The 24,108-nt window shown below is 42.3% G+C and overlaps 1 protein-coding gene across 2 annotated transcripts in view; it reads right to left on the reverse strand.

Moving 5' to 3' along the window:
• PPP4R2 (protein phosphatase 4 regulatory subunit 2) overlaps window positions 1-19,338 on the reverse strand; it is a 59,238-nt gene extending 39,900 nt beyond the window's left edge. Inside the window, exons 1-2 of one of the 2 annotated variants that reach the window (XM_081247670.1) lie at window positions 19,072-19,338; window positions 17,972-18,053 (exon numbers count right to left, since the gene is read on the reverse strand). In XM_081247670.1, the coding sequence (XP_081103796.1) occupies window positions 17,972-18,053; window positions 19,072-19,105 (116 nt within the window). In that variant the 5' untranslated portion in view covers window positions 19,106-19,338. Of the gene's footprint in view, window positions 1-5,412; window positions 5,535-17,971; window positions 18,054-19,071 lie in introns of those variants that run through there. The other variant, XM_081247671.1, reaches the window with a different exon arrangement.
• Window positions 19,339-24,108: the final 4,770 nt, after the last annotated feature.

Raw genomic sequence — 24,108 nt, forward strand, 5'->3', positions numbered from 1 at the left:
GTTCTACTGCACGTCACACATTATGAAGCTAGTATTACTTGACACTAAAGCTTTCACCTCCCCCACCCGAAACTTAAAAATAGAAATGTATATCAAAAATGATTATTGATATCAGATTACTCTTAGGCTTACAGCATATGCTGACTTAAGGAGCAACTGAAAAAAATTACTCTCTTAAGGAACTACATATTTAAGTTTCCCCAGTCCTAATTTTAAAGATAAACTTAACATAGTTGATACTGGCAAATACTGATAAAAGCAGTGAGAAAAATATTAAATGAAATATAACACTTTTAAAATAATAAACACTATAACGGACTGTGGTTTGTGTGCTCACCAGTGCACCCCAAGGTACCTAGCACAGTACCCAGTATAGAATATATGCTCAATAATCATTTGTTGAAATCTCAATAAAGATTTGAAGGAACTTAAGCAAACTTGATACACAGAAATTACACAGAAACTAACTTGAAGAATAGTATATAACAAGGAAACCTCTGCATTCAGAAAACTTCACACCAGCATTTTTTACATAAAATGTCACATAATATGCATTTACTATCATACACTATGCATTCAATAAATCCCAGCCCCTTTTCCTTCCACTTTCTTTTTAACAGTGTACACCTAAAATGTTTACTTCATAAAACTCAATTAACATCAAAATTTTTAAGAATACATCTGCATAAAACAATCCATATCCGAATGTAATCAGTAAATATAAAAAGACATACAAATCATTGGCGAATGTTACAGACTGTGTTTGTGTCCACCCCAATTTCTTATGTTGCAGCCCCTAGGCCACGGTGTGACAGTATTTGAGGATAAGGCCTTTGGGAGACAATTAGGTATGAGTGAGGTCCTGAGAGTAACACCCTCCTGATGGGACTACTACTTTTAGTAGAAAAAATGGGGGGTGTGGAGGGTAGGCAGGAGAGGTCTCCCAGGCCCCACCCCCTCCATGTGTGGTCACAGCAAGAAGGTGACCTTGGGCAAGCCAGGAAGAGTTCTCACCAGAACCCAACCATGCCAGCACTGTGAGCTCAGACTTCCAGCCTCCGTAACTGTAAGAAAATAATTTCTGTTGTTTGAGCCACCCAGTCTACGGTATTTTCCTACAGTAGCCCAAGCTAAGACAGCAAGTCTACTACTTTGAAGGAACAGTGACATATGATACAGAAGCACATAATGATCAAAAAACAAATTATGGCCTCTAAGGGCCTAGCTTGGTAGAAGAAATAATACTTATATTAAAGTACCCATACAGGGACTTCCCTGGTGGCGCAGCGGTTAAGAATCTGCCTGCCAATGCAGTCCCCGGTCCAGGAAGATCCCACATGCACAGAGCAACTAATCCCGTGCACCACAACTACTGAGTCTGTGCTCTAGAGCTGGCGACCCACAGCTATGGAGCCCGCATGCTGCAACTACTGAAGCCCATGTGCCTAGAGCCCGTGCTCCGCAACAAGAAGCCACCACAATGAGAAGCCCACGCACCGCAACGAAGAGTAGCCCCCACTCGCCTCAACTAAAGCCCACGCACAGCAACGAAGACCCAACGTGGCCAAAAATAAATAAACAAATAAATTTACTTAAAATAAAAAAGCCAATTGATGAAACCGTTAAAAAAAAAGGTACCCATACAGAGTAGAAAATGGTAAAATGAAGACTATAGAAAGGCAAGATTACTATTTTGTTTTAAAATCTAGGGAGGTGTAAAAACAAGCAAAACTGACAAAGGATAAATAGAATCTGGACACAGAAAAAAAAGGGAAGAGAGAAAGCAAGCAAACAGAATTTTCACACATACACAAAGCTCAAAATTCTGATACCAATAATATTTTCTATTTTTTCCTAAAGAAAAGGATATTTCTTTAATAGATGAAGAGTCTTATTTTTCTCCCATTTAGATATTTAATCCAGCTCCTAACTTTGAGCCACGTTTTGAGCAAGGCAATTTCAGCGCACTCAAAGCCTACAGAACCACAAGTGGAAACAGACTAACAGAAAATATGATCAATGCATGTCATAAATATGGTAGTTTCTATGGAGAAAAGGAAATCCAAGAGAGCTTCTCAGGGGATCCGTATGTATTTGAATGGAGCTGTCTGAACAGTCTTCAAAGACAAGTTGAAGTTATCCCATGAGGAAGAATGTCAGAGGCAAGAAACAGAAAGATGCTATTAGAGGGACTTCCCTGGTGGCACAGTGGTTGGGAGTCCGTCTGCTAATGCAGGGGACACGGGTTCAGGCCCTGGTCCGGGAGGATCCCACGTGCCGGGGAGCAGCTGAGCCCTTGCGCCACAACTACTGAAGCCCGGGAGCCTGGAGCCCCTGCTCCGCAACAGGGACAGGCCACTGCGGTGAGAGGTCCGCGCACTGCAGCAAGGGGTGGCCCCCGCTCGCCGCAGCTAGAGAGGGCCCGCGTGCAGCAACGAGGACCCAATGCAGCCAAAAATAAATAAATATTTTTTTAAAAAAACAGATGCCATTAGAATACTAGCAAAACAGATTACTGCATACTCAGTGAACTGCAAGTCACTTGGCAAGGTTACATACAGTGGCAAGAGACAAACTGGAGGTAAAAAAAAGCCCAGATCAAGAAACCAGTTTAAAGAATAAAACAGTATTTGCCTAACTAATAGGATAAAAGTATAAGAATGAATGATACAAACTAGTAATGCTATACAAGGGAGAATTCAAAGGAAACAGAGACAATACACCCTAGTTAGAACAGTCCTAGTCTACACCTGGTGTTCTGCCCAGTTTACCATGTGTATCATATTTAATGAAGTATTATTAATAATTACATTAAAATATGCAGGTTTGGTAGACCTCTCTACTTCATACTTCCAATTTCTCTCACCTTGTCAGACTGTTTGTGAAATGCATGAGTAATGAAGAGAGTCCTCACTTTAACACACAGTTAAATATGAAAATGACAGAAATCTTTCTCACCTGTTCCAGGCTCAATTTAACCCTTCCCTTTCAAAGAGAGTATGCAGGGGGTGGCTATGGCAGCTAACTCCTTTGGAGGTGGGAGAAGTGGTCAACACTGCTGCCACTAATGTCCCACTGGTGTACTGGCCAGTTGTGCAGTAGCCTGTGACTCTGTGAGATACACAGGGCTGCCAAGCTATCAGCCAGCAGAGTTCACGGGTAATTACAGATTAGGTATATGCAGAGCAGTTAATTAAGACACAAAGCTAGCAATCCACCAATGAAGTGAGAAATTAAAGGTTCTCTCTCTCCCCTACACATATAAGAATGGTCCAATGAAGCTAGCTAATGGATATATTTGTGCAGTAATAAGAACTATGTGCAAATTAAAACTACAATGAGATATCTCACACCGGTCAGAATGGCCATCATCAAAAAATCTACAAACAATAAAAGCTGGAGAGGGTGTGGAGAAAAGGGAACCCTCTTGCACTGTTGGTGGGAATGTAAATTGATACAGCCACTATGGAGAACAGTATGGAGGTTCCTTAAAAAACAACAAATAGAACTACCATACGACCCAGCAATCCCACTTCTGGGCATATACCCTGAGCAAACCATAATTCAAAAAGAGTCATGTACCACAATGTTCATTGCAGCACTATTTACAATAGCCAGGACATGGAAGCAACCTAAGTGTCCATCAACAGAGGAATGGATAAAGAAGATGTGGCACATATACACAATGGAATATTACTCAGCCATAAAAAGAAACGAAATTGAGTTATTTGTAGTGAGGTGGATGGACCTAGAGTCTTGTCATACAGAGTGAAGTAAGTCAGAAAGAGAAAAACAAATACCATATGCTAATACATATATATGGAATCTAAAAAACAAACCAAAAAATGGTCATGAAGAACCTAGGGGTAAGACGGGAATAAAGACACAGACCTACTAGAGAATGGACTTGAGGATATGGGGAGGAGGAAGGGTAAGCTGTGACAAAGAAAGAGAGTGGCATGGACACATATACACTACCAAACGTAAAATAGATAGTGGGAAGCAGCCGCATAGCACAGGGAGATCAGCTCGGTGCTTTGTGACCACCTACAGGGGTGGGATAGGGAGGGTGGGAGGGAGGGAGACGCAAGAGGGAAGAGATATGGGAACGTATGTATAACTGATTCACTTTGTTATAAAGCAGAAACTAACACACCATTGTAAAGCAATTATACTCCAATAGAGATGTTAAAAAAAAAAAAAAAGAACTATGCATACTGCTGTCTGCTCCCAGGTCCTAACAGAGCTCCTAAAACCCTTGAAAATAAAGGTCCTAAGAGAATCTTCTGTTGTAATATTTAGTCTCTGGCCCCAGTTCCTGACACAGAGCTACTAAATCCCTTGGAATTTCCTGGGTGATAGAAATGTCTTTTATTCTAATGAGGCAACTCTGACTCTTGGTAGGCTCCTAGATGGGGGCTGGTCACCAGAAAGATGGAGTCATGATTAGAAGCTTGGAACTTTCAACCGCACTTCCCACTGTCATTCTCTGGAGAGGGGCTAAAAGTGGAGTTAATCATCGATCATGCCCACTTCATGAACCCTCCATAAACATCTATCAACTATGGGGATCAGAGAGGTTCTGGGTTGGTGAGCAAGAATGCATCCACCTGCCGGGAGGGTGGTGCACCCAAACTCCACAAGTGTCTGTGCTCAGGACCCTTCTGGACCTCACCCTATGTATCTCTTCATCTGGCTACTCCTTCATAACCTTGAACATCCTGTGTAATATTAATAAACGAATAATCTAGATAGTAAACTTCCTGAGTTCTGCGAGCCACTCTAGCAAATTAACAGAACCTGAGGAAGGGGTCATAGAAACCTCTAATTTTTAGCCTGCTGGTCAGAAACACAGGTATAACAACCTGGACTTGTGACTGGTGTCCGAAGGGGGTAGGTAGGTGGCAGTTTTGTGGGACTAAGTCCTTAACATGTGAGATCTGATGCTAACTCCAAGTAGAAAATGGCACTACTGAATTGTCGGAGACTCAGGTGGTATCACATATCTAACGTCAAAAGTGTTGTGAGTATGACCAGCAAGGAGAAAGAGTTCTAGACAATATGTGATTAGATAAAAGGCAAAACATTTGGGACTTTCATCTTAACTGAAAGTCAGGAAAGAGAACACTTTAATTAAACTATCAAATCTTCAATAAGTAGTATTTATTTCCCAGAATCAGACTTTTCTAAGTTTGTCAAATAGAATCCTGAAAGGTATCAATAAAACTAGAAGCCTTGGTTAAAGACCTTGATGGTCTTATCATACCCATCACTATTTTTACTTCACAGGTCACAGAACAAAACTATTAGACACTTCTTAAAGCTTAACGTATGCTTTTTCCTATGAAGCAGAATCTTTCAACCTCAGCGCTGAGATTTTGGGTCTGATAACACTTTGTTGTCGGGTGTTACCCTATGCACTGTAGCATTCTTGGCTTCACACTATATGCCAGTTGCGTCTCCCACTTGTAACAACCAAAAATGTCTCCAGACGTTGTCACCCCTGGTTGAGAACCACTGTTAAGAATGATTGAAACAGGGCTTCCCTGGTGGCGCAGTGGTTGAGAATCTGCCTGCCAATGCAGGGGACACGGGTTCGAGCCCTGGTCTGGGAAGGTCCCACATGCCGCGTAGCAACTGGGCCCGTGAGCCACGGCTACTGAGCCTGCGTGTCTGGAGCCTGTGCTCCGCAGCAAGAGAGGCTGCGGCAGTGAGAGGCCCGCGCACCGTGATGAAGAGTGGCCCCCCGCTCGACGCAACTAGAGAAAGCCCTCGCACAGAAATGAAGACCCAACACAGCCAAAAGAATAACTAACTAACTAAATAAATAAATTTATAAAAAAAAAAAATGATTGAAACAGAAAGTGAAATAAATATTACAGAATTAAATGCAAATTCGAAGAAAAATCCCACATCTCAAAAATCTCACACATCTTCAATTACTTTTACTTAGACACCATCAGTATTTTACTTACATTTAAATAAAAGTATGTATTTATTCAAAACTAATTTTAAGATACTAGGAAACAATCTTAAAATACATCCCTTTTTTGGGGTAGTATTTTCATTTATTCTGCTTGACTAGACTTTATGACACTTTTGAGATCTCAGCGTGTTCTCAGTATTCAGCCAACCTAAGGACAGAATGTAGTTCTGTTTTGTTTTTTTTCCTCTCAAACTAACTGGTTGTTTTGGCCTATTTACAAATAAACAGACCAGGACCACATGTCGGGGGGTGGGGGGGGGGGTTACCAGGACAAAATTTCAAATACAGTCATAAAAATGAAAGACATTGCTCATACTTTGTATCTGAAGTTTCTTTTACTGATAAATATGCCTACCTGTCTTTGGAATGTGAATAAAAAGATACATGCCAGAAATAACAATTCAATCCACCCATATAACAAAGACTATCCTTTGCTATATAGTCTAGGACATCCTTTTTAAACAACTTGCTGCTTGAGACTGTCTTTTTCTTTTTTTTTTTAGAATGAGATTTTTTTTTTAATTTTATTTTATTTTTGGCTGCGTTGGGTCTTTGTTGCTGTGCGCAGGCTTTCTCTAGTTGCGGCGAGCGGGGGCTACTCTTCGTTGCGGTGCGCGGGCTTCTCATTGTGCTGGCTTCTCTTGTTGCAGAGCACGGGCTCTAGGCATGCGGGCTCAGCAGTTTCAGCTTGTGGGCTTACTTGCTCCGCGGCATGTGGGATCTTCCCGGACCAGGGATCGAACCCGTGTTCCCTGCACTGGCAGGTGAATTCTTAACCACTGCGCCACCAGCGAAGTCCTTGAGACTGTCTTAAACTCAAATTATTCCTAACACAACAAAAGTATAACTTATTTAGAAGTTAACTTTATCAAGATACTCTATTATTTTATCAATAAAAATCTAGCAAAAAAAACTAAGGAACAAATCATAGCTTAATAAATGAGGGAAACAGAAAACTACAAATAGCAATAAACAAATGGAAAGATGCTGGCATAAAATAAAAGAAAGCAAACTAAAATGAGATACCATTTTTCATCTATCAGATTTTCAGACTTAAAAGCTTAATAATGTTCAGTACTGATACTGGACAGGTAACTCTGATACACTGTTTCTATAGGCATATGTTGAAACAAAAGGATTTCTGAAGGCCAGATAATAATGCACATAAAGTCCAACCCATAAATCCCATTCTTGCATCTGTGCCAACATAATTATGCTCACTTAAGCATTGTTTTAACTGTAAACAATCTTTAAGACCATCAAAGTGGACAGGTTAAATGAATTACAACACAGCCAAAATGATGGAACACTATGCCACCCAAAAAATGATGTGTTTCAATAAGACATACACAAATTGCAGAAGTATGATACAATATTTTTTAAAAGAATTAACATATATGCATAGAAAAATTCTATTAAGAATATACATGAAACAGGTTAACAACAGTCTAGTTTGATTTTTCTTTTTTCCTGTAAGCACTTTTGTAATAAAAAACTTTTAAAACTAGACAGGCTTATCTAAAGGAGTATTAATTTCCATAATCTTTGTACATGAGCTTTTTCATATTATGGGCAAAATAATAATTACTTTATTTATGTGATCCATTAAACTCAAAATGCAGTTATTCTCACCAAACTTGTTAACCAATATGGAGATGTGAATTTTAAAAGCATATATATGATATTCTCCATATTTAAGATACTTTCAGAAACACTGAAAGTTCTACAAGTATTTATATTTACCACCTGTCCATATACTCACCTAATATCAATATTTTGGATTTTTTTTTCTTTTTTTTTTTTTTCTGCGGTACGCGGGCTTCTCACTGCTATGGCCTCTCCCGTTGCAGAGCACAAGCTCCGGACGAGCAGGCTCAGCGGCCATGGCTCACGGGCCCAGCCGCTCCGCAGCAGGTGGGATCTTCCCGGACTGGGGCACGAACCCATGTCCCCTGCATCGGCAGGTGGACTCTCAACCACTGCGCCACCAGGGAAGCCCCTTTTGGAATTTTTTAAAGTGGCCAAATCCTAGCTGTGGCATTCACTTCTGCCATGTGCTAGAGCAACTAAGATAGCAAAACCAAATGCCACAGACAATATTTACAAGAAAAGTGGATGACAAGGTAACAAGGTATTATCCCCATGAACCCTCTAACATGAACAGTTAGGATAAGATTAGAGGGGTATTAATAGCTATACAGGAGCAAGAGAAAGACAACTTGTCTTACAACAGATTAACAGGAAAACCCAGGGTTCACCAACAGTCTTCACTGGGGAAAAAAGAAAACCAGGCCACATTCTATCCATATTTAAGATTACTCCTTGCAGAAATACTCTTAATGTGCAAAGGCCCTAGAAAAGGCGGACTAGTCTCCACTTAAAGAACCACTTTGAGAAAAGAAATACCTACAATCTCAAAAGTTATCCTGGAGTCCTCATGAATAATACCCCTAAAATAAGACCAGAATAAAACTATCTCCAGAAATATTAAATTCACTTTAGCACAAACAATTCTGAATAGAAATATTTTGTTGTTAATAAAAAAGCTACCTCACCCGCCTTCCCAGCAGTACACAACAGTGCAAAAATTACAAATACACCTGTAAGACCTCTTATGTATCTCAAATTTCAAATCCTTCTATAATATGTAGTTTCTCGTTTCATCACCTGTAAATATTATCACCTATCTCCCAATACCTTAAAGGTAAGATTTTGGAGTGACAGAATAACAAATCCAAGATGCATGTATTAAAGAGGCTTACACATTCCACCTAAAATACATACATCAGCTCATCACCTATATGCTTCATATGTATACTGCAAAATTAAAATTACTGCAAGGTTTCAGCATTGGGGGGTCACCAGAAAATGATCAAAATCGCAAATGTTAGGGTACATCAAGTCACCTACCTTACTGACCCTTTCAATAAGTATCCCCTAACATAGTTTTTCTTAAACCACAAACCACCACACCCAACCTCCCCATACTTGCCACAATCCCTCCCCCAGGAAACCACCTGTGGTGTCAGTGCCTAGAAGGTCACATTACCCACATTATACCAAAGCACAAGGAAAGGAGGGGTGGACAGCTATGCGGGATCTGGCTTAGGTAAGCAGCATGAAAGTCTTAGAATTTACAAAAATAACAGTGGTAATAGATTCCTACCAAATGTATAGCTTCAAATTCTAAGTAGTTTTGTAAGGATTCTAAGATAGCTACAGTAAATAGGAAAGATGTGAGAAGACAACTGAACAAGTGACAAGTGGTATAAAGTACTGGTTATGGGAGAATCTGAAGTCAGAATGGCTGAGTTTAAATCCCAATTCTGTCACTCACCAGCTGCACAATCAAAATTATTTAAGTTCTGCAAGCCCCAGTATCCTTATTTTTAAAAAGGAGACAACTACTTCAAAGAGTAGTTGTGAAGATTAAATTAGGGTAGGCATATGAAACATTTGATAGTGCCTGGCACAAAAGAAATGTTCATTAAAAGTTTGCCTTTTAGGAAGAAAAAAACCCGATAACCCAAAACAGAAGTTATTATGTGAAAATCCTAGTCCCTTAAAGATTTCTGATTCACCACTTTAAAATCAATCAAAGACTCTAACTAGGTAGGAGTACTCACAAGCACCACATACAACAAAAAATAACATTAGGAGAATAAGATTTAAAGAGTCAAAGTACTCAAGAGGCTCCACTCCCTGCAGGGAGCCCAGACAAATCATAGGGAGATAGTACAAGTACAGGTATGCACAAGTGCAGGTATGCACAGTCTAAGTCAGACCTGGCTACAGGAAAGAAGGAAACGATAATAGCTGAAGCAAAGTTTTGGCAAGTAAAATGAACAGCTAGCTCAGTCACAAGTATAAAGAAGCTTGATGAGATCAGGGAACTCTTGGACCTGAAAACAGATCACTGTTACTCGTCAGTATGTTTTCATTCTTAGGATTTCATTTCAGTAAGCTGCAAAAACTTTTAAGTATCAAAACTGCTATTAAATACATGTTATTTTTACTATGAATTTTTATTTCTTATATCACAGTATATAAACAAGGCATCTAAGATCTGTTGAATGCCTGCTATTTCACAAAAACTCTGCGACCTAAGTGTTGTTATTCATATTTTCAGCTGGGGAACAGAAGAAAAGAGGGCCTAGGTGACTAACTTGTTCCATCATGGTCATTCAAATAGGTTACAATGAAACTAGAATTTTAACCAGGACAGCCTGCTAATCTAGAGTCAAGCAGATTATAAGCACAGAGACAACAGAGATACCTTGACATACACAGCTCCAAGTGTGTCTTCACTCTACAATAAAGCTATCCCCCTCGCCCCCCCCAACAAAGTCAAACTGGTAAGTGGTAACAAAAAAGCTCTACTTGAACTACCACATATATGGCACATTTTTTAAAAGCAATGGGTCACTATTACTATTATTTTACATTTTTACTGAGACTTAAATTAGCTCTTATACACTTTACAGTCAATGGTGTACGTTCTCAATAATATTCAATCTATTTTGGTAGGAATGGAGTTTGGAGGGTGGTTACAAGCGCCAAACCCAGGCAGCCTGATAAACGAAAAGGATCGCGGTGGGTGAAACCAGAGAGAACAAAGATGAGCAACTGAACACATCTGAAGGCCTAGCACAAATGAAGATCTAAAACACATTTCTCACGTTCATCAGGTATTTTAACGTACAATGCTTTCACAGGCATATGTATTAAATAAAATAACAGTCAATGTGCTCCCCTTCAACTGTCTATACTCTGTTTTAGTAAGTGATTTAAGCTTTTTTGCTATTGATACTGATTTAGGTAGACAGACACAAACATACACACTCGCTCACTCACTCACCCCCCATTCCCCCCAATAATAAACTCCCATATCAGAAAGGTAAAAGACCTACAGTCCACAGAACAGAGGGAAGCCACTGTAAATCTGGACCATAAATTCCTCATCTTCTTACTAATAAGATGTTTTTTGTTTTTTTTTTTTTTTTTTTTTTTTTTTTTCTTTTTGCGGTATGCGGGCCTCTCACTGTTGCGGCCTCTCCCGTTGCGGAGCACAGGCTCCGGATGCGCAGGCCCAGCGGCCATGGCTCACGGGCCCAGCCACTCCGCGGCATATGGGATCCTCCCAGACCGGGGCACGAACCCGTATCCCCTGCATCGGCAGGCGGACTCTCAACCACTGCGCCACCAGGGAGGCCCTAATAAGATGTTTTGAAGCCACATGAAGTTGGTGATAGGCTTTCAGTAACAGTCCGTAAGCATTATGAACTCCAATTTATTGGCAGGCACAAAGAGGATCTCTGGGTATAGATAAAAAGGCACACATGTAGGTAACACTAAGACAGACACTCTGGGAACCGCTCTGTGGCTCTCGTGCGTTAGTGGTAACACAGACTGGTCTCTCTCATCCAAGTGATTCTCAAGTTTTTTACTGTCTCGAAACCACTAACCTATGTAACATACTCCCAAGAGGTAACATCCTCACCAACAGCAGACATTTAACGACAACCGCTGTGCCTGTGCCCCACCCTTTACCACTGTTACTGCAACACCACCCCTGGTAGCTACTGCCACAACATAGACTCCCACAGGCTTCTGAAATGGAAGGAAACTTGGAAATCATCTTTTGTAAGCTCCTCATTCAGTACCTGAGTGAAGTGTGGCCCACAGTAATTTAAGTGACTTACTGGAGACTAAAATAGTAGCTATGGGGAGGAGGGAGTTGTCACTATGCACTAGTCACAGCGTTAAGCACTTATAAACTCAGTGAATCCCCATAACATCCCTTGAGGTGGATTTACTTTATTTCCCATATCTTACGATAAGGACATTAAGGCACAGAGGAGTTGGCCTTGGTGACAGAGTAACTAAGTGGTAGAGCTGGGAATTCAAACCCAGGTCTGTCTTGTGCTCTCGTGACTCTCCAACCAGAGCTCGTTCCACAAGATTAAGTACCTCAGACTTGTTTCATGAGCCAAATGCACTCTATTTATGCCCAACACACAGACAATTCTAACTTTTACCCTCTCCCAAATTTTAGCATCTATAGCTACATATTTTCATTTCTTCAAGTCCTCACAAAAGCTGAAGCAACTACATGGTATAAACCCCACTTCTGAAGTGAGGAAACAAGCTCACAAATTATTTGCCCTAATTCACACAGCTAATTCTGACAAGTTAATTTCAGAATCAAGCCATGCTCCTTCCCAGAATGTCGTTACCACACGCTAACTCTCATGAAATTAGAGGACTAGCCAACTACTAGTAAAAACTGGACTGAACATGGAAAATATGAACTCACCTGCACACCAAAAAGGTTGACGAATTGAAGTTAATTCCAGTCAGAAAACACAGTTGACACATCTAGCTTCCAGTGCATCACGCAGTAGATTTTGTACAGCGTACATGACACATCAGATTTACAGGTTTGATGTGATGAAACAAATGAAAACAACTACAACTTTCTTCATGTTCCTATCTTAATCACTGCAGTTACTACAATATTTAGATGCAAAAGGGCAACCATTTAACTAATATCTACTGAAAATCTACTGTGCTTCCTCTGTGTACCACTGTGATAATGGTACATGATAGGAATTTAGGTGGCACATGGGTAATTCATATTAATATTTTAGTATTTACAGATTTTAAAACGACATAGAAAAATATAACTAATGCAACAAACCACTGGTTTCAGACCTCCTTATCTCTCACAAGACTAAGAGGAAGAAATTAACATGTTGATTATACTTCTGGGGAGGGATCAAATGAGGGCTTAATCTCTATCTGTAGAATTCTTCCATCTTAAAAAAATCTGAATAAAAGTAAGCTGACCTCAAAAAGAACATTAAGTAAATAATTATACAGATGCTACAAGGATGTGGCAAAAAATCCCAAAGATAGTATGTGAAACTGACATTTTAGAAATAATGTTCAAGTGTTTGATACTACTTTACACAAAACAAAATTCCCTCCCCAAAGAAAGCCACAGAAGAGGGATCTAACAGTCACATGGACTTAAGGAGATTTTATTTATAATAATGCAGATCTCAGTTGTTGATTACTACTACTTTTTAAGTAACTTTTATTTTCTTAGTAGTATTTCAAAATTGCTGAACACAAAGTTTGAAACTGCAAGGAGGAAAAAAAAGTAGACTCAATATAAGCATTATCAACACAATAACAGCTACTATTTATTGACTAAACTAATAATGTTAACACTGTTTATGAAGCAGTGTATTTCCATATATTATGTACTCATGCTATGAGGTAGTATTATTATTCCCTTTTATAGATGAGGAAACTAACTTAACAGGGACTGACTTAAAAAGTTCTCTTAGGGAATTCCCTGGCGGCACAGTGGTTTACAGTCCGCCTGCCAACGCAGGGGACACGGGTTCAAGCCCTGTTCCGGGAAGATCCCACATGCCACGGAGCAACTAAGCCCGTGCGCCACAACTACTGAGCCTGCGCTCTAGAGCCCGCGAGCCACAACTACTGAGCCCGCGTGCCGCAACTACTGAAGCCCACGCGCCTAGAGCCCATGCTCCGCAACAAGAGAAGCCACTGCAATGAGAAGCCCACGCACCACAACGAAGAGTAGCCCCGCTCGCCACAACTAGAGAAAGCCTGCATGCAGCAACGAAGACCCAACGCAGCCAAAAATAAATTAAAAAAAAAAAGAAAAAGTGCTCCTAAATAGTGTAATTCTGAGAGGATGGCAGAGGTGCTACAATTTTTCATTTCTCCAAAACCCCTTATGTCAAACGTAACTAGACAGCAAACCCAAAACCAATAAGCAAAAACATTTACAACAAAACTCCCTGACAAGGTTATCTCACAAACCCCAAAATGTAAGTTAATGAGGAAGAACTTATGGTCACATGACCTGTACCATTATCATAATCTGTACAAGAGAAAATAGAAGTCGCAGTGAACCGGAAGGGCCTACAGATAGGAGAACCGCAAAATAGCCAACAGGTGTTCACAAGAAATCATGGCAGGTCAATGTAAGAACAGTAGCTGAAACTGAGATAGGTTTTGCCCACGCACAGTAATAAGTGAAGAGAAAGGATCTCCAGTGAGGGCTGAAAGGGACAAAGTCTTGCTTCATGAGCTCTTGAAAGTGACCCACCAGAGCTCCCATCCCGAGGAGACCCCAAAGACAAGAGAAAGAGACAACAGAGATGAAGGAAAGACAAGGTCCAAATAAAAGTATTGATAGAACAGAGCCTAGAAATTTCAGAAAGAACGCTCTATATTCTAACACTTCACAAAAATAATGAGCAAACTCTGTGAAGTTAGGACAGCTACTCTGAACCATACCTCCTCCTCAAAGTGCAGAAAAACTATTTTCACATAAAAATGCAAAACAGAAAAATATCAAGATCAAATCTAGTATGAAATTGTTCTAAGAAAAAAGGAGAATAAGGAGCAAAATAACATCCCTCAAGACAGCAAATGGAAGCTAGAAAGACTTGCTCAGAAACAGATCAAAACCTTGTGCTATTTTCAAAATGAGCTAAACACATTGAGAAAAATGATACAAGTCAGAATTAGAGAAACTCAGAAAATGAAGCAATAGAATACAGAAAAGAATCAGAAAAGAATTACTTCAGGAAATAAAGACTAAACTAGAAAGCACACAAGAACAAATGATCAAAACATACAGTGCAGTAAGAATCCCTCAAAAGAGGAAATTTTAAAAAATCAAAATGGAATTAAATTTAAAATTTCACTTTAAAAGACACTGTTAAGAGAATAAAAAGACAAGCCACAGAGTGGTAGCAAGTATTTGCAAACCACATTAATAAAGAATTTGTATCCATAACATATAAAGAACACTCAAAACCCAATGACAAATCAAACAACCCCATTTTAACATGGGCAAAAATGTGAAGAATCAATTTACTAAAGGAGATATACAAACAGCAAATAAATACATGAAAAGATGCTCAACATCATTAGTCATTGGGCAAATACAAATTAAAACCACTATACAATAGGCACCTATTAGAATATCTAAAGTAAGAAAGATTGACCGTACTAAGTGTTGGAAAGGATATGGAGAAACTATCTCAACTCCCATGATACTGGTGGAAAAGCAAATTGGCACAATCACTCAAGAAAACAATTCAGTAGTTTCTAAAGTTAAACATACATGTACCATATGATCCAACCATTCCACTCCTGGATGGATTTTTACCCAAGAAAAAAAAGAATGCATACAAAGACACATACACAAATGTTCACAGTAGCTTTGTTTAATAAAGAAAAAACTGGGGCTTCCGGGGTGGCACAGTGGTTAAGAATCCATCTGCCAATGCAGGGGACACAGGTTTGAGCCCTGGTCCGGGAAGATCCCACATGCCACGGAGCAACTAAGCCCGCGAGCCACAACTACTGAGCCTGTGTGCCACAACTACTGAAGCCTGGGCGCCTAGAGCCCATGCCCCGCAACAAGAGAAGCCGCTGTGATGAGAAGTCTGTGCCCCTAGATGAAGAGTAGCCCCCACTCGCCGCAACTAGAGAAAGCCCGTGCGCAGCAATGAAGACCCAATGCAGCCAAAATAAATAAATAAATTTATTGAAAAAAAACTGGAAATAACCCAAATGCCCATCGACCAGTGAATGAAGCAAGAACTGTAGGATATCCATGTAATGAATAAAACTCAGAAGTAAAAAGGAATGAATTGTTGATTTCTGAACAACGTGGATCAATCTCAAATTATGTGGAGTAAAAAAAGGCAGACAAAGAATATACTGTATGATTCCATTTATATAAAATTCCAGAACATGCTAACTAATCTACAGTGACAAAAAGCAGGTCTTTAGTTGCCTGAGGGGAGGAGAGCACACACAGGGAGGGGAGATTACAAAGGACATGAGGAAACTCCTGCGAGTAATGGATATATTCTCCATCTGGAGTGTGGTGATAGTTTCATGAGTGTAGATGTCAAAATTTACCAAACTATATATTTTTAGTAAACTAAGCTTACTGTTTTCAATAAATGACGTTTTTTAAAAATAAGCATTATTAAGTAAAGCTATTTTCTAAAAACAGAAATGAGGGAAAAAATCCAGGAATTCTTACCTTAAGAAACTCATCCATCCTAAAACATCAAAAAGATCTAAACTGCTATCTTTTAGATTTTCATTCTTGTATTTACAGTCTTATAAGTTAGACAAAGCTCAGTTTAGCCATAAATGATGACAGAAACTGCAAATTTCAGTATCAAAAGTTAAGGCATGCCCATGTTGATTTAAAAAAACAAAAAACCAACAAAGGCTAAATAAAGCTAAATGTAAAAATACCAGCTGTCTGAATCATAAATTAAAAAATATTTCCCAAACTCCATAAAGAATCTAACACCACCAATCATTTTAATACAAAATACCCTCAGTAAATGTACAAAGACCTAAAGATTTGGGGCGGTGGGAGGGGCGGACAGGGATGGGACAACTGATGACCTTTTAAAGTCCTCTCTCAGGACAAATAATTGTCCAGAAAAATCAGGCTGAATTACCCTAGCCACTTAGTGATCCGGTCAAACAGGATATTAAAGAGCTTTCTTGTAGAAACTTTCAACTGTTTATACATTTACAGCCAAAGTATTTTATCAAAAAGGGACGGCAGTTTGTACACACCTGGTAAGAGGTGTTAAGTATTTAACTCCAAATAATCTTGTTTATCAAAACTAAGAAGTAAAATGCTTTTCCTCTTGATACTGTAGAGAGGTGTAAGTTTGGACCAACTAGCAATCAATACAAACACAAATTAGTTATTCTGCATCAATTTTTTAAAATCAAGATGTTCTAAGAGACTATAATTCAGAAGCGAAAATTACCTTTCTTTCCTGGAGGGTTCCATTTTTTAAAAGCACTAAATAGAAATTTAAGATTGAACACATCACAGTCATATTCCTAAGGTGACTGGTGATTTTAATAAGCAGCAAGGAGTTTCAGCTTGTCTGCATGACCATTAAAGAGGGTTTTTTTTTCCTTTCTAAAATCAGGCCAGTTATTAGAAGGCTACGCTGCAACCATAAGCAAATCTTGTGAGAAATGAACATTTGCTAATAAAGCCAAAGAAAGTATACATCATTTGCTGAAGCTTACACTCTTTTATTAGGCCTCAAAAAGAATTTTAAAACTAGACATGACGTAGAGGAGCCAAAAGAAAGCCCACTTTTTAAAACCACCCCCCAAAAAACCCTCTCCCCTTCCTGTTCCCTACCTCCTCCTACACAAAGACTACAAGGCACCCAATCTGCACTGCTCTCTACAAATAAAGTTAGCCTGAGTGTGAAAACAACTCCTGCCAAACAGCTACACACACAACAATGAACTGAAATGTTCCTCTGAAAACAGTGCTAACTTCATAAGTTTCAGAATCACAGCATTTGGAAACAAGCCTAATAAAATTCTAAGCGTATGTTAACAAGTTAGCTATCCTAGAAAGTTTACAGGACAGTCAAGGCTGTAGCATCTGGAATTTGTCAGATAATCACCCTGAGTGCTCAAGAGAATAAATATAAGTGACACTTCAAGCACCCACATATATAAATATGACAACAAAAGGTTGGATACAGGACAATATGAGAAAAATACCACCAATAAAAGAATCTGAAACAGAATCAAATCCACAAAATTCTGGAAATAAGTCTGTTTGTTATGGCCAAAAACAGTCATAATGGAATATGCATTCTTCTTTTTCTCTGGCTCTTCTAGACTAACACATTCTAAATGCGCAAAAGCATAAAGAAAATTTTAACAAAGCTTTAAAATTCGTTACAGAGCACATATGAAGTAAATAAAGCATAGACAGTTAGTAAATGCTTTAAATTACTGGAGCTTGTGCAGTTTAGACAGATGGAGTATTCACTGCTTCTGAAATACACTTCTGTCCTTTCCTGAGCAATTCTGAAGGATCCACAGATCTATAACAACGATTACATGTTTTCAACTCACATTGTTTCTCCAGTCTTGGCTACATGACAAAGAAACTGATCCAGGACCGGACAAACTTCCTTTTTCCCCCTCTTCTCGAAATCTAGACAAGGGAAGAAAGAAAAGTTATTAGTATTTCTAAAAGTCCACCATTTCCAATGCCTTCCAACAACAAACTTTCCTCTCAGTCCTTCCTCATATTAAGCAGCAATTAAAAAAAAATTTTTTTTAATTTAGAAAAGCCTCTCAATGAAATAGCCACCTCATACTCTCCAATTTCAAATGTCACTCTTCACAGGTAAGGAGACCCCTCCTAAAGGGGGCACTCAACTTCGCCACAAACCAGCCCTAACGCAGTGCTTCTCAAAGTGTGCTCCGGGGGAACACCAGGACCACATTCATCTCAGAGACCGGCTAAAATACAAACCCCAGATCCCGACCCCACAGACTGTTTATTTACGTGAAGTTCATAAATCTGCGTTTGAAGAAAACACCAGCTCCCTTTCGGAGCCGTCCCCCAATGATCCTGGGTATCAAAGCCTAATTCTCAGAACGCTGAAATCATGCTCTCCTAAGTTGGAGAACCACTGTTCTCAAGCCTGTTGCTTGGAAGGCGAGCAATTCAGAGCCGGGAAGGCGACCACCTGAGAATGAGGGCGCGTGGAAAGATGACTTCAGAAGCCCTGAAAAAGGCTCCCTGAGACACTTGAAAGTTGCTTTGCCGCCCCCTCTCCTCCCCCACCCCCCGAAACCTTTCACTTTTCTCCTCCGCCCCGTGGCCCGGCGTGCGGGGGCCTGATGGAGAACGAAGCCAGCCTGGGAGGGAGTTGCGGGCCCAAGACCCGTGCCCCGGGAGTGGGAGAGGGGCCGGGGCCCCCGCGAGAGCTTCCCGGCTCCCCTCCCCCAGCCCAGACGCCGGCGGTCGACACAAAGCCCAGAGCGGGGCGGGAGGGAGCTGCCCACGGGGCTCCCCGCCCCCGGGGAAGCGGGAGGGGGATGGGAGCCAGGGAAGCGCGCCCCCCCCCGCCCAAGCCCGGCCCGGCCGCGCGGAACCACTTGCCCCGAAGGGAGATAGGACCGCGGAGGGTGAGAAGGAAGGGAGAGGGGGCAGCTACCCCCACCTTTCAGCGCCTCCTGCAGCCTCTCGACGTCCATGGCTTCCCGGAGTCCCTCACAGCCTCCGCCTCCTTCCGTGGGTCTCCTGGGGACTGGAAGGCCTCCCCCCACCCCCCCGACGCCCTCCCCCTCCCTCGCACACACTCCGGCACGCAGGCGACCGGGGGGGGCACCGAAGGGAGCCGGGGGAAGCGAGCGAGAGAGCGAGACCGAGAGAGCGAGCACCTCCCCGAGCCGCTACCACCAGCCCTCCAACATGGCGCCCGGCACGTCATCACGCGCACGCTCCCCGCCGCCGTCCTCGCGCCCGCGGCGCGCCCAGACCCGGAACCCGAGAGCGCGTGCGCGGTGAGGCGTGTGCTCAGCCCCCCACCCCCCGGCAGTCCCCCGCAGACCCGGCAGGGGCGGCCTCCCCGCCTCTCCCCCGGGATGGCCCTAGCTACCTGCGCCGACCTGAAGACAGAGTGGTCTAGGTAGGGGGGGTGGGACGCAGACCCCCTGGATGTGCGTCCCTGCCATTTGCTAGCTGTGTGACCTTGAGCAATTTACTGAGCCTCTCTGAGCCTCACTTTCCCCATCTGTACGAAGAAAGCACTAGTATGGACCACCCTATAAGGTGGCTGCGAAAATCAAGTGAGAGTGTGTACACTTAGCGGTCAGAGTACACATTTTAAAAGCACTCAGTATTACTAGTAATCGTAGCAAAAATACCTCCTTGCCTGAATCCAAAGCTCGTCGATGACCCACCCTTGAAGAGAAGCAATGCACACAGCAAAGGGATGAAAAGCTTAGGCAATGGAACCAGCTGGATTTAAAGCCCAACTCAACTGTTTGCTCCCTGTCTGACGTACTTAAACTCCGGTAGCCTCAGTTACCTCATCCGCAAAATGGAAGTTTGTAAAACAGCCCTGAGACTTGAGTGAAACGGCGATGATGAAGCCCTGAGCACACAGGGTGCCTGGAACTTAAGCACTCAGTTACTGTGGCTGCTGTTTTTATTATCATTATGATTTTGATTACATTACATAAGCGCCCAGGAAGTTAGAGAGGGCAGAGACCTCAGAAGTACTCTCCCGCCCTGACATTTTACAAATGGGATAGCTGAGGCACGGAGAGCTAGTCTGGCAGCAGAATCCAGAACATCTGGCAACTAGCTAGTGTGTGGACATTTTTATTATCCTCTCATGTCTGTGAGCTTTTCAAGAAAAAGATACTGAACTGTTCCACCTTCACTTCTCAAAGCCTAACACAAATCTGTCGAAGGAAGGAAGGGAGAGAGGGAGAGAGGGAGGACAGAAAGCTATTTCTTGACTGGTGTTAGAAGGTACAAATTTGGACACAGCCATCACAAGTGTTGACCCTCTTCAAAGATAGTGGCTCTGACCCTGAACCTAGGTGGCAGATGTAGGCAAAAGCCCCCCCTGCAAAAAAATACTTTTCTGGATTTTGCCACCAGAGAACCAGTCCCTAGTATCTCGAGACCCTTTCACTGTTCTAAGCATCCTGCTCAGTTACAAATAGCCTTGCAGGGGATGTATTAGGGTGGCATCATCACAGTGGGCCAACACTTTCAATGCCCTGGATTTAGTTTATTATGGTCCCTTCCAGTCTGAAGGGGCCCATCCTCTACATAGCAAAGCTTAGCCGCCACACTCTCTGCCACCCGCTACTCTCTTTAAGCAGGTGTCTTCCTGTATGGCCTGTGCAGGACAATACAGTTGCCACTAGCCATGTATGGGTATTTAAATTTAAATTAATTAAAATTAATTTAATTTAATTTAATTAATTTAATTAAATAAAATTTAAAATTCAGTTCCTGAGTCCATCAATGAAATTCAGTTCCTCAGTCACACTAGCCGCATTACATGTGTTCAACAGGCCCATGTGGCTAGTGACTTTTGCACTGAGAGAAGATTCCATGATCGCCCAAAGTTCTTCTGGAACTTTCTGTTAGAGAACGTACCATGCTAATTTCTTCCACCTTGCTCTGTCCCTTTTCATCAGCTGTTCTCCTCACTTGGAGATGCCACAACTTCCCAAAACTGGATAAGGTCCATGAAAGGAGACAAAGTACACACAGCAGTGAGAGCCGAAGGGAATCAGGGAAAGTTTCCCTAGAGGAAGTAGAAGCGTTTAAGCTTGAGAGCTGAATTCTGAGAGGAGGGAAGCAAGTGAAGTGGAGAGGAGATGCTTTCAAAGAGAAAAACTAGGTGCACGGGCGCTGAAATGAGAGAGGAGAGCCAGGTAGGTTCAGTCTGGCTTAAGCTGAGAGTGCAAGGGCAGAAGAGGCAAGGGATGAGGCTGAAGAAATATTTTCTTTGGTTCATTTCTTCCTTCTTCCGTGGAATTCTTCTCTAGCCAGCATGCTTCCCAATGTCTGCGATTGCTAGAGCCTCCTATTGGTACTAACTCCCTGAGAGCAAAACAGAATAAAATGTGATGTCCAGCCTCCACAAATGACCCTGAAGATCCTAGCCTCCTGGGGTTCATGCCCCAGTGTAGTCTTCTCCCAGGTGAATCAGGGAGAGCGGGTCCGTGTGCACAATAAGCATGGTGGAAGGGATGGTACTTGACTTCTGAGGCTAGGTCATAAAAGGTGCTGAGGCTTCTGCTCTGGGTGCTTGGATTGCTCTTTCTAGAGGAAACCAGCTGCCATGTCACAAGAACATCAGAGCAGCCCTGTGGAAACGCCCAAATGGAAAGGACTGATGGCTTTAACGTGGGTCCTCCAGCCCCAGGAAATCCTTCCGATGACTGCAGCCTCAGCTGGCATCTGGACTGCAACCTTATAAGCGATCCCAAGTCAGAACCACCCATCTAAGCTGCACCTCAAGTCCTGACCCACAGAAACTATGAAAGATGACAAATGTTTATAATTGTTCTCAGCTTCTAAATTCTGAGGTAATTTGTTACACAGCACTAGATAAATAATGCACAAAGGAGAATATTAATAGTAACAGCTAATATTAAGTATTCTCTATGTGTCTAGCATTCTTCTAAGCACTGTATAAAAGTGTTTAATTTAGGGCTTCCCTGGTGGTGCAGTGGTTGAGAGTCTGCCTGCCGATGCAGGGAACACGGGTTCGTGCCCTGGTCCGGGAAGATCCCACATGCCGTGGAGCGGCTGGGCCTGTGAGCCATGGCCGCTGTGCCTGCACGTCTGGAGCCTGGGCTCCACAACGGGAAAGGCCACAACAGTAAGAGGCCCGGGTACCGCAAAAAAAAAAAAAAAGTATTTAATTTAATCCTTGCAAAAATCCTATAAGTGATATATTTTTTAAAATATTTATTTATTTTTGGCTACATTGGGTCTTCCTCGCTGCGCACAGGCTTTCTCTAGTTGTGGCGAGAGCGGGGACTACTCTTCGTTGAGGAGCACGGGGTTCTTATTGAGGTGGCTTCTCTTGTTGTGGAGCACGGGCTCTAGGCGTGTGGGCTTCAGTAGTTGTGGCACCAGGGCTCGAACCCGTGTCCCCTGCATTGGCAGGCAGATTCTTAACCACTGCGCCACCAGGAAAGTCCCCCTATATGTGATATTATTATCGCCACTTAACGTAAGAGAAAACTAAGGTATAAAGAAGTGAACTAACTTGTCCAAGGTCACACAACTACACAGGCAAGGGACTGACCCATGATTCAAAGCCAGACTGGTTTCAGAGGCTCAGACTGTTTCTTGTCCTCAAGAAGTTTGCAAACGACCAGGAGAGATAAGACATAGACTCTGATGCAAAGTAGAAGGCAAGTATGCAAATCAGGTGGTCAGAGGCCTGTGACATCTCTTTCAGGCAGAGATAGAAGTTTACTATTTCGAAGGGCCTCACTTAAAGACTGGAAAGGATTTGCACCAAAAGAGAAGAGGCTTCCAGGCAGAGGGAACGGTATTAACCAGGCAAACTGTCCGTGAGGGCCTCCTAGGTACCACAGAGAACACGTGCTTGGAATCTGTTCCCCCGCAGAGTCAGGGTGTAATGGAAGAGATATCCTTAAATGCAAACATGCAAGAAGACTGGCCCGTTCCTCTGAGGGTACACAAGAGGGGAAAAGCCTGATGACACAGAGGAGAAGGTAGAAGATAGAGACAGAAGAAGAACGGGAAAGAGAAAACAGCTGGGACTGTGTCAGAAAAAAATGTGCAAGGATCTTCAAATAAAGGGAGAAAGATTGGAGTTGGGCCATCCCTCTGAGATAAGCCTGTGGGTGTAAGGTCGGATCTTAACATCGCGAAACAGAGGAAAGCTTCAAGTGAGCTTTATTAGGGGGCGCACCCGGGCGAGGGTTGGGCAAGGTTTTATAGGGGAAGAAGGGAAAGGGGTGTGGTGAATCTGGGAGGGCGCAGGGTATTCCTTATTTGGTGGTCTCTTCGGGTATCGTGGCAATATCTGGTGCCGGTTGCATCAGTCTTGGAACCGCTAGTCCCGCCCCTCGAAAGGCGGGAAGGCTGGGCCGGGTGGAAAGCCCCCAGGTCAGTTCCTGGAACTGGGTGGTCCGGAATGTCTCCAGGTCAGTTTCTGGAACTGGGTGGTCCGGAAGAGTTTCAGTCTGATGCAACCTGTGAATCTGACTGTGTTCCCCTGCCTCGGGCCAGTTGGCCTTACAGTGGGGAGGGACAAGACTGGGAGATTGAGGAAAAGTCTAGAAAAATCCACACACCGTCTACAAGGGCTGAAGGGCACAGAACAGGCTGCGTTAAAATACGAATAGAAAGACTTGGAGGCTCTTTGATTCTCATGGCCTTTTATCCACGCTTTTTAGTCCTTAGTTGTATATCGCAACGAGTGCCAGGATGAAGCTGAGGTTGGAAGGTGGACAAATTAGGGCGAATCCAGGTTTCTAAACAAATAAGAGAATAGCTTCACCTATCCGCAAGGTTCACTTTTTTCCAGAGACTTTCAAAAGCTAACTGTTTCTTTATTGGAAATAAGAGCAACAAAGGGTGTGCTCCGAAAGACCCAGGGTTGTTTTCTGTGGTGCCATGACAGTGTGGTGGCCACTGGCAGCCACTCTGGGCTGAAGAGCAGCCTTAAGAGAGGAGGCTGGCAGAC

This window comes from Mesoplodon bidens, assembly GCF_964165515.1.
Source record: "Mesoplodon bidens genome assembly, chromosome: 10".
NCBI lineage: Eukaryota > Metazoa > Chordata > Mammalia > Artiodactyla > Ziphiidae > Mesoplodon > Mesoplodon bidens.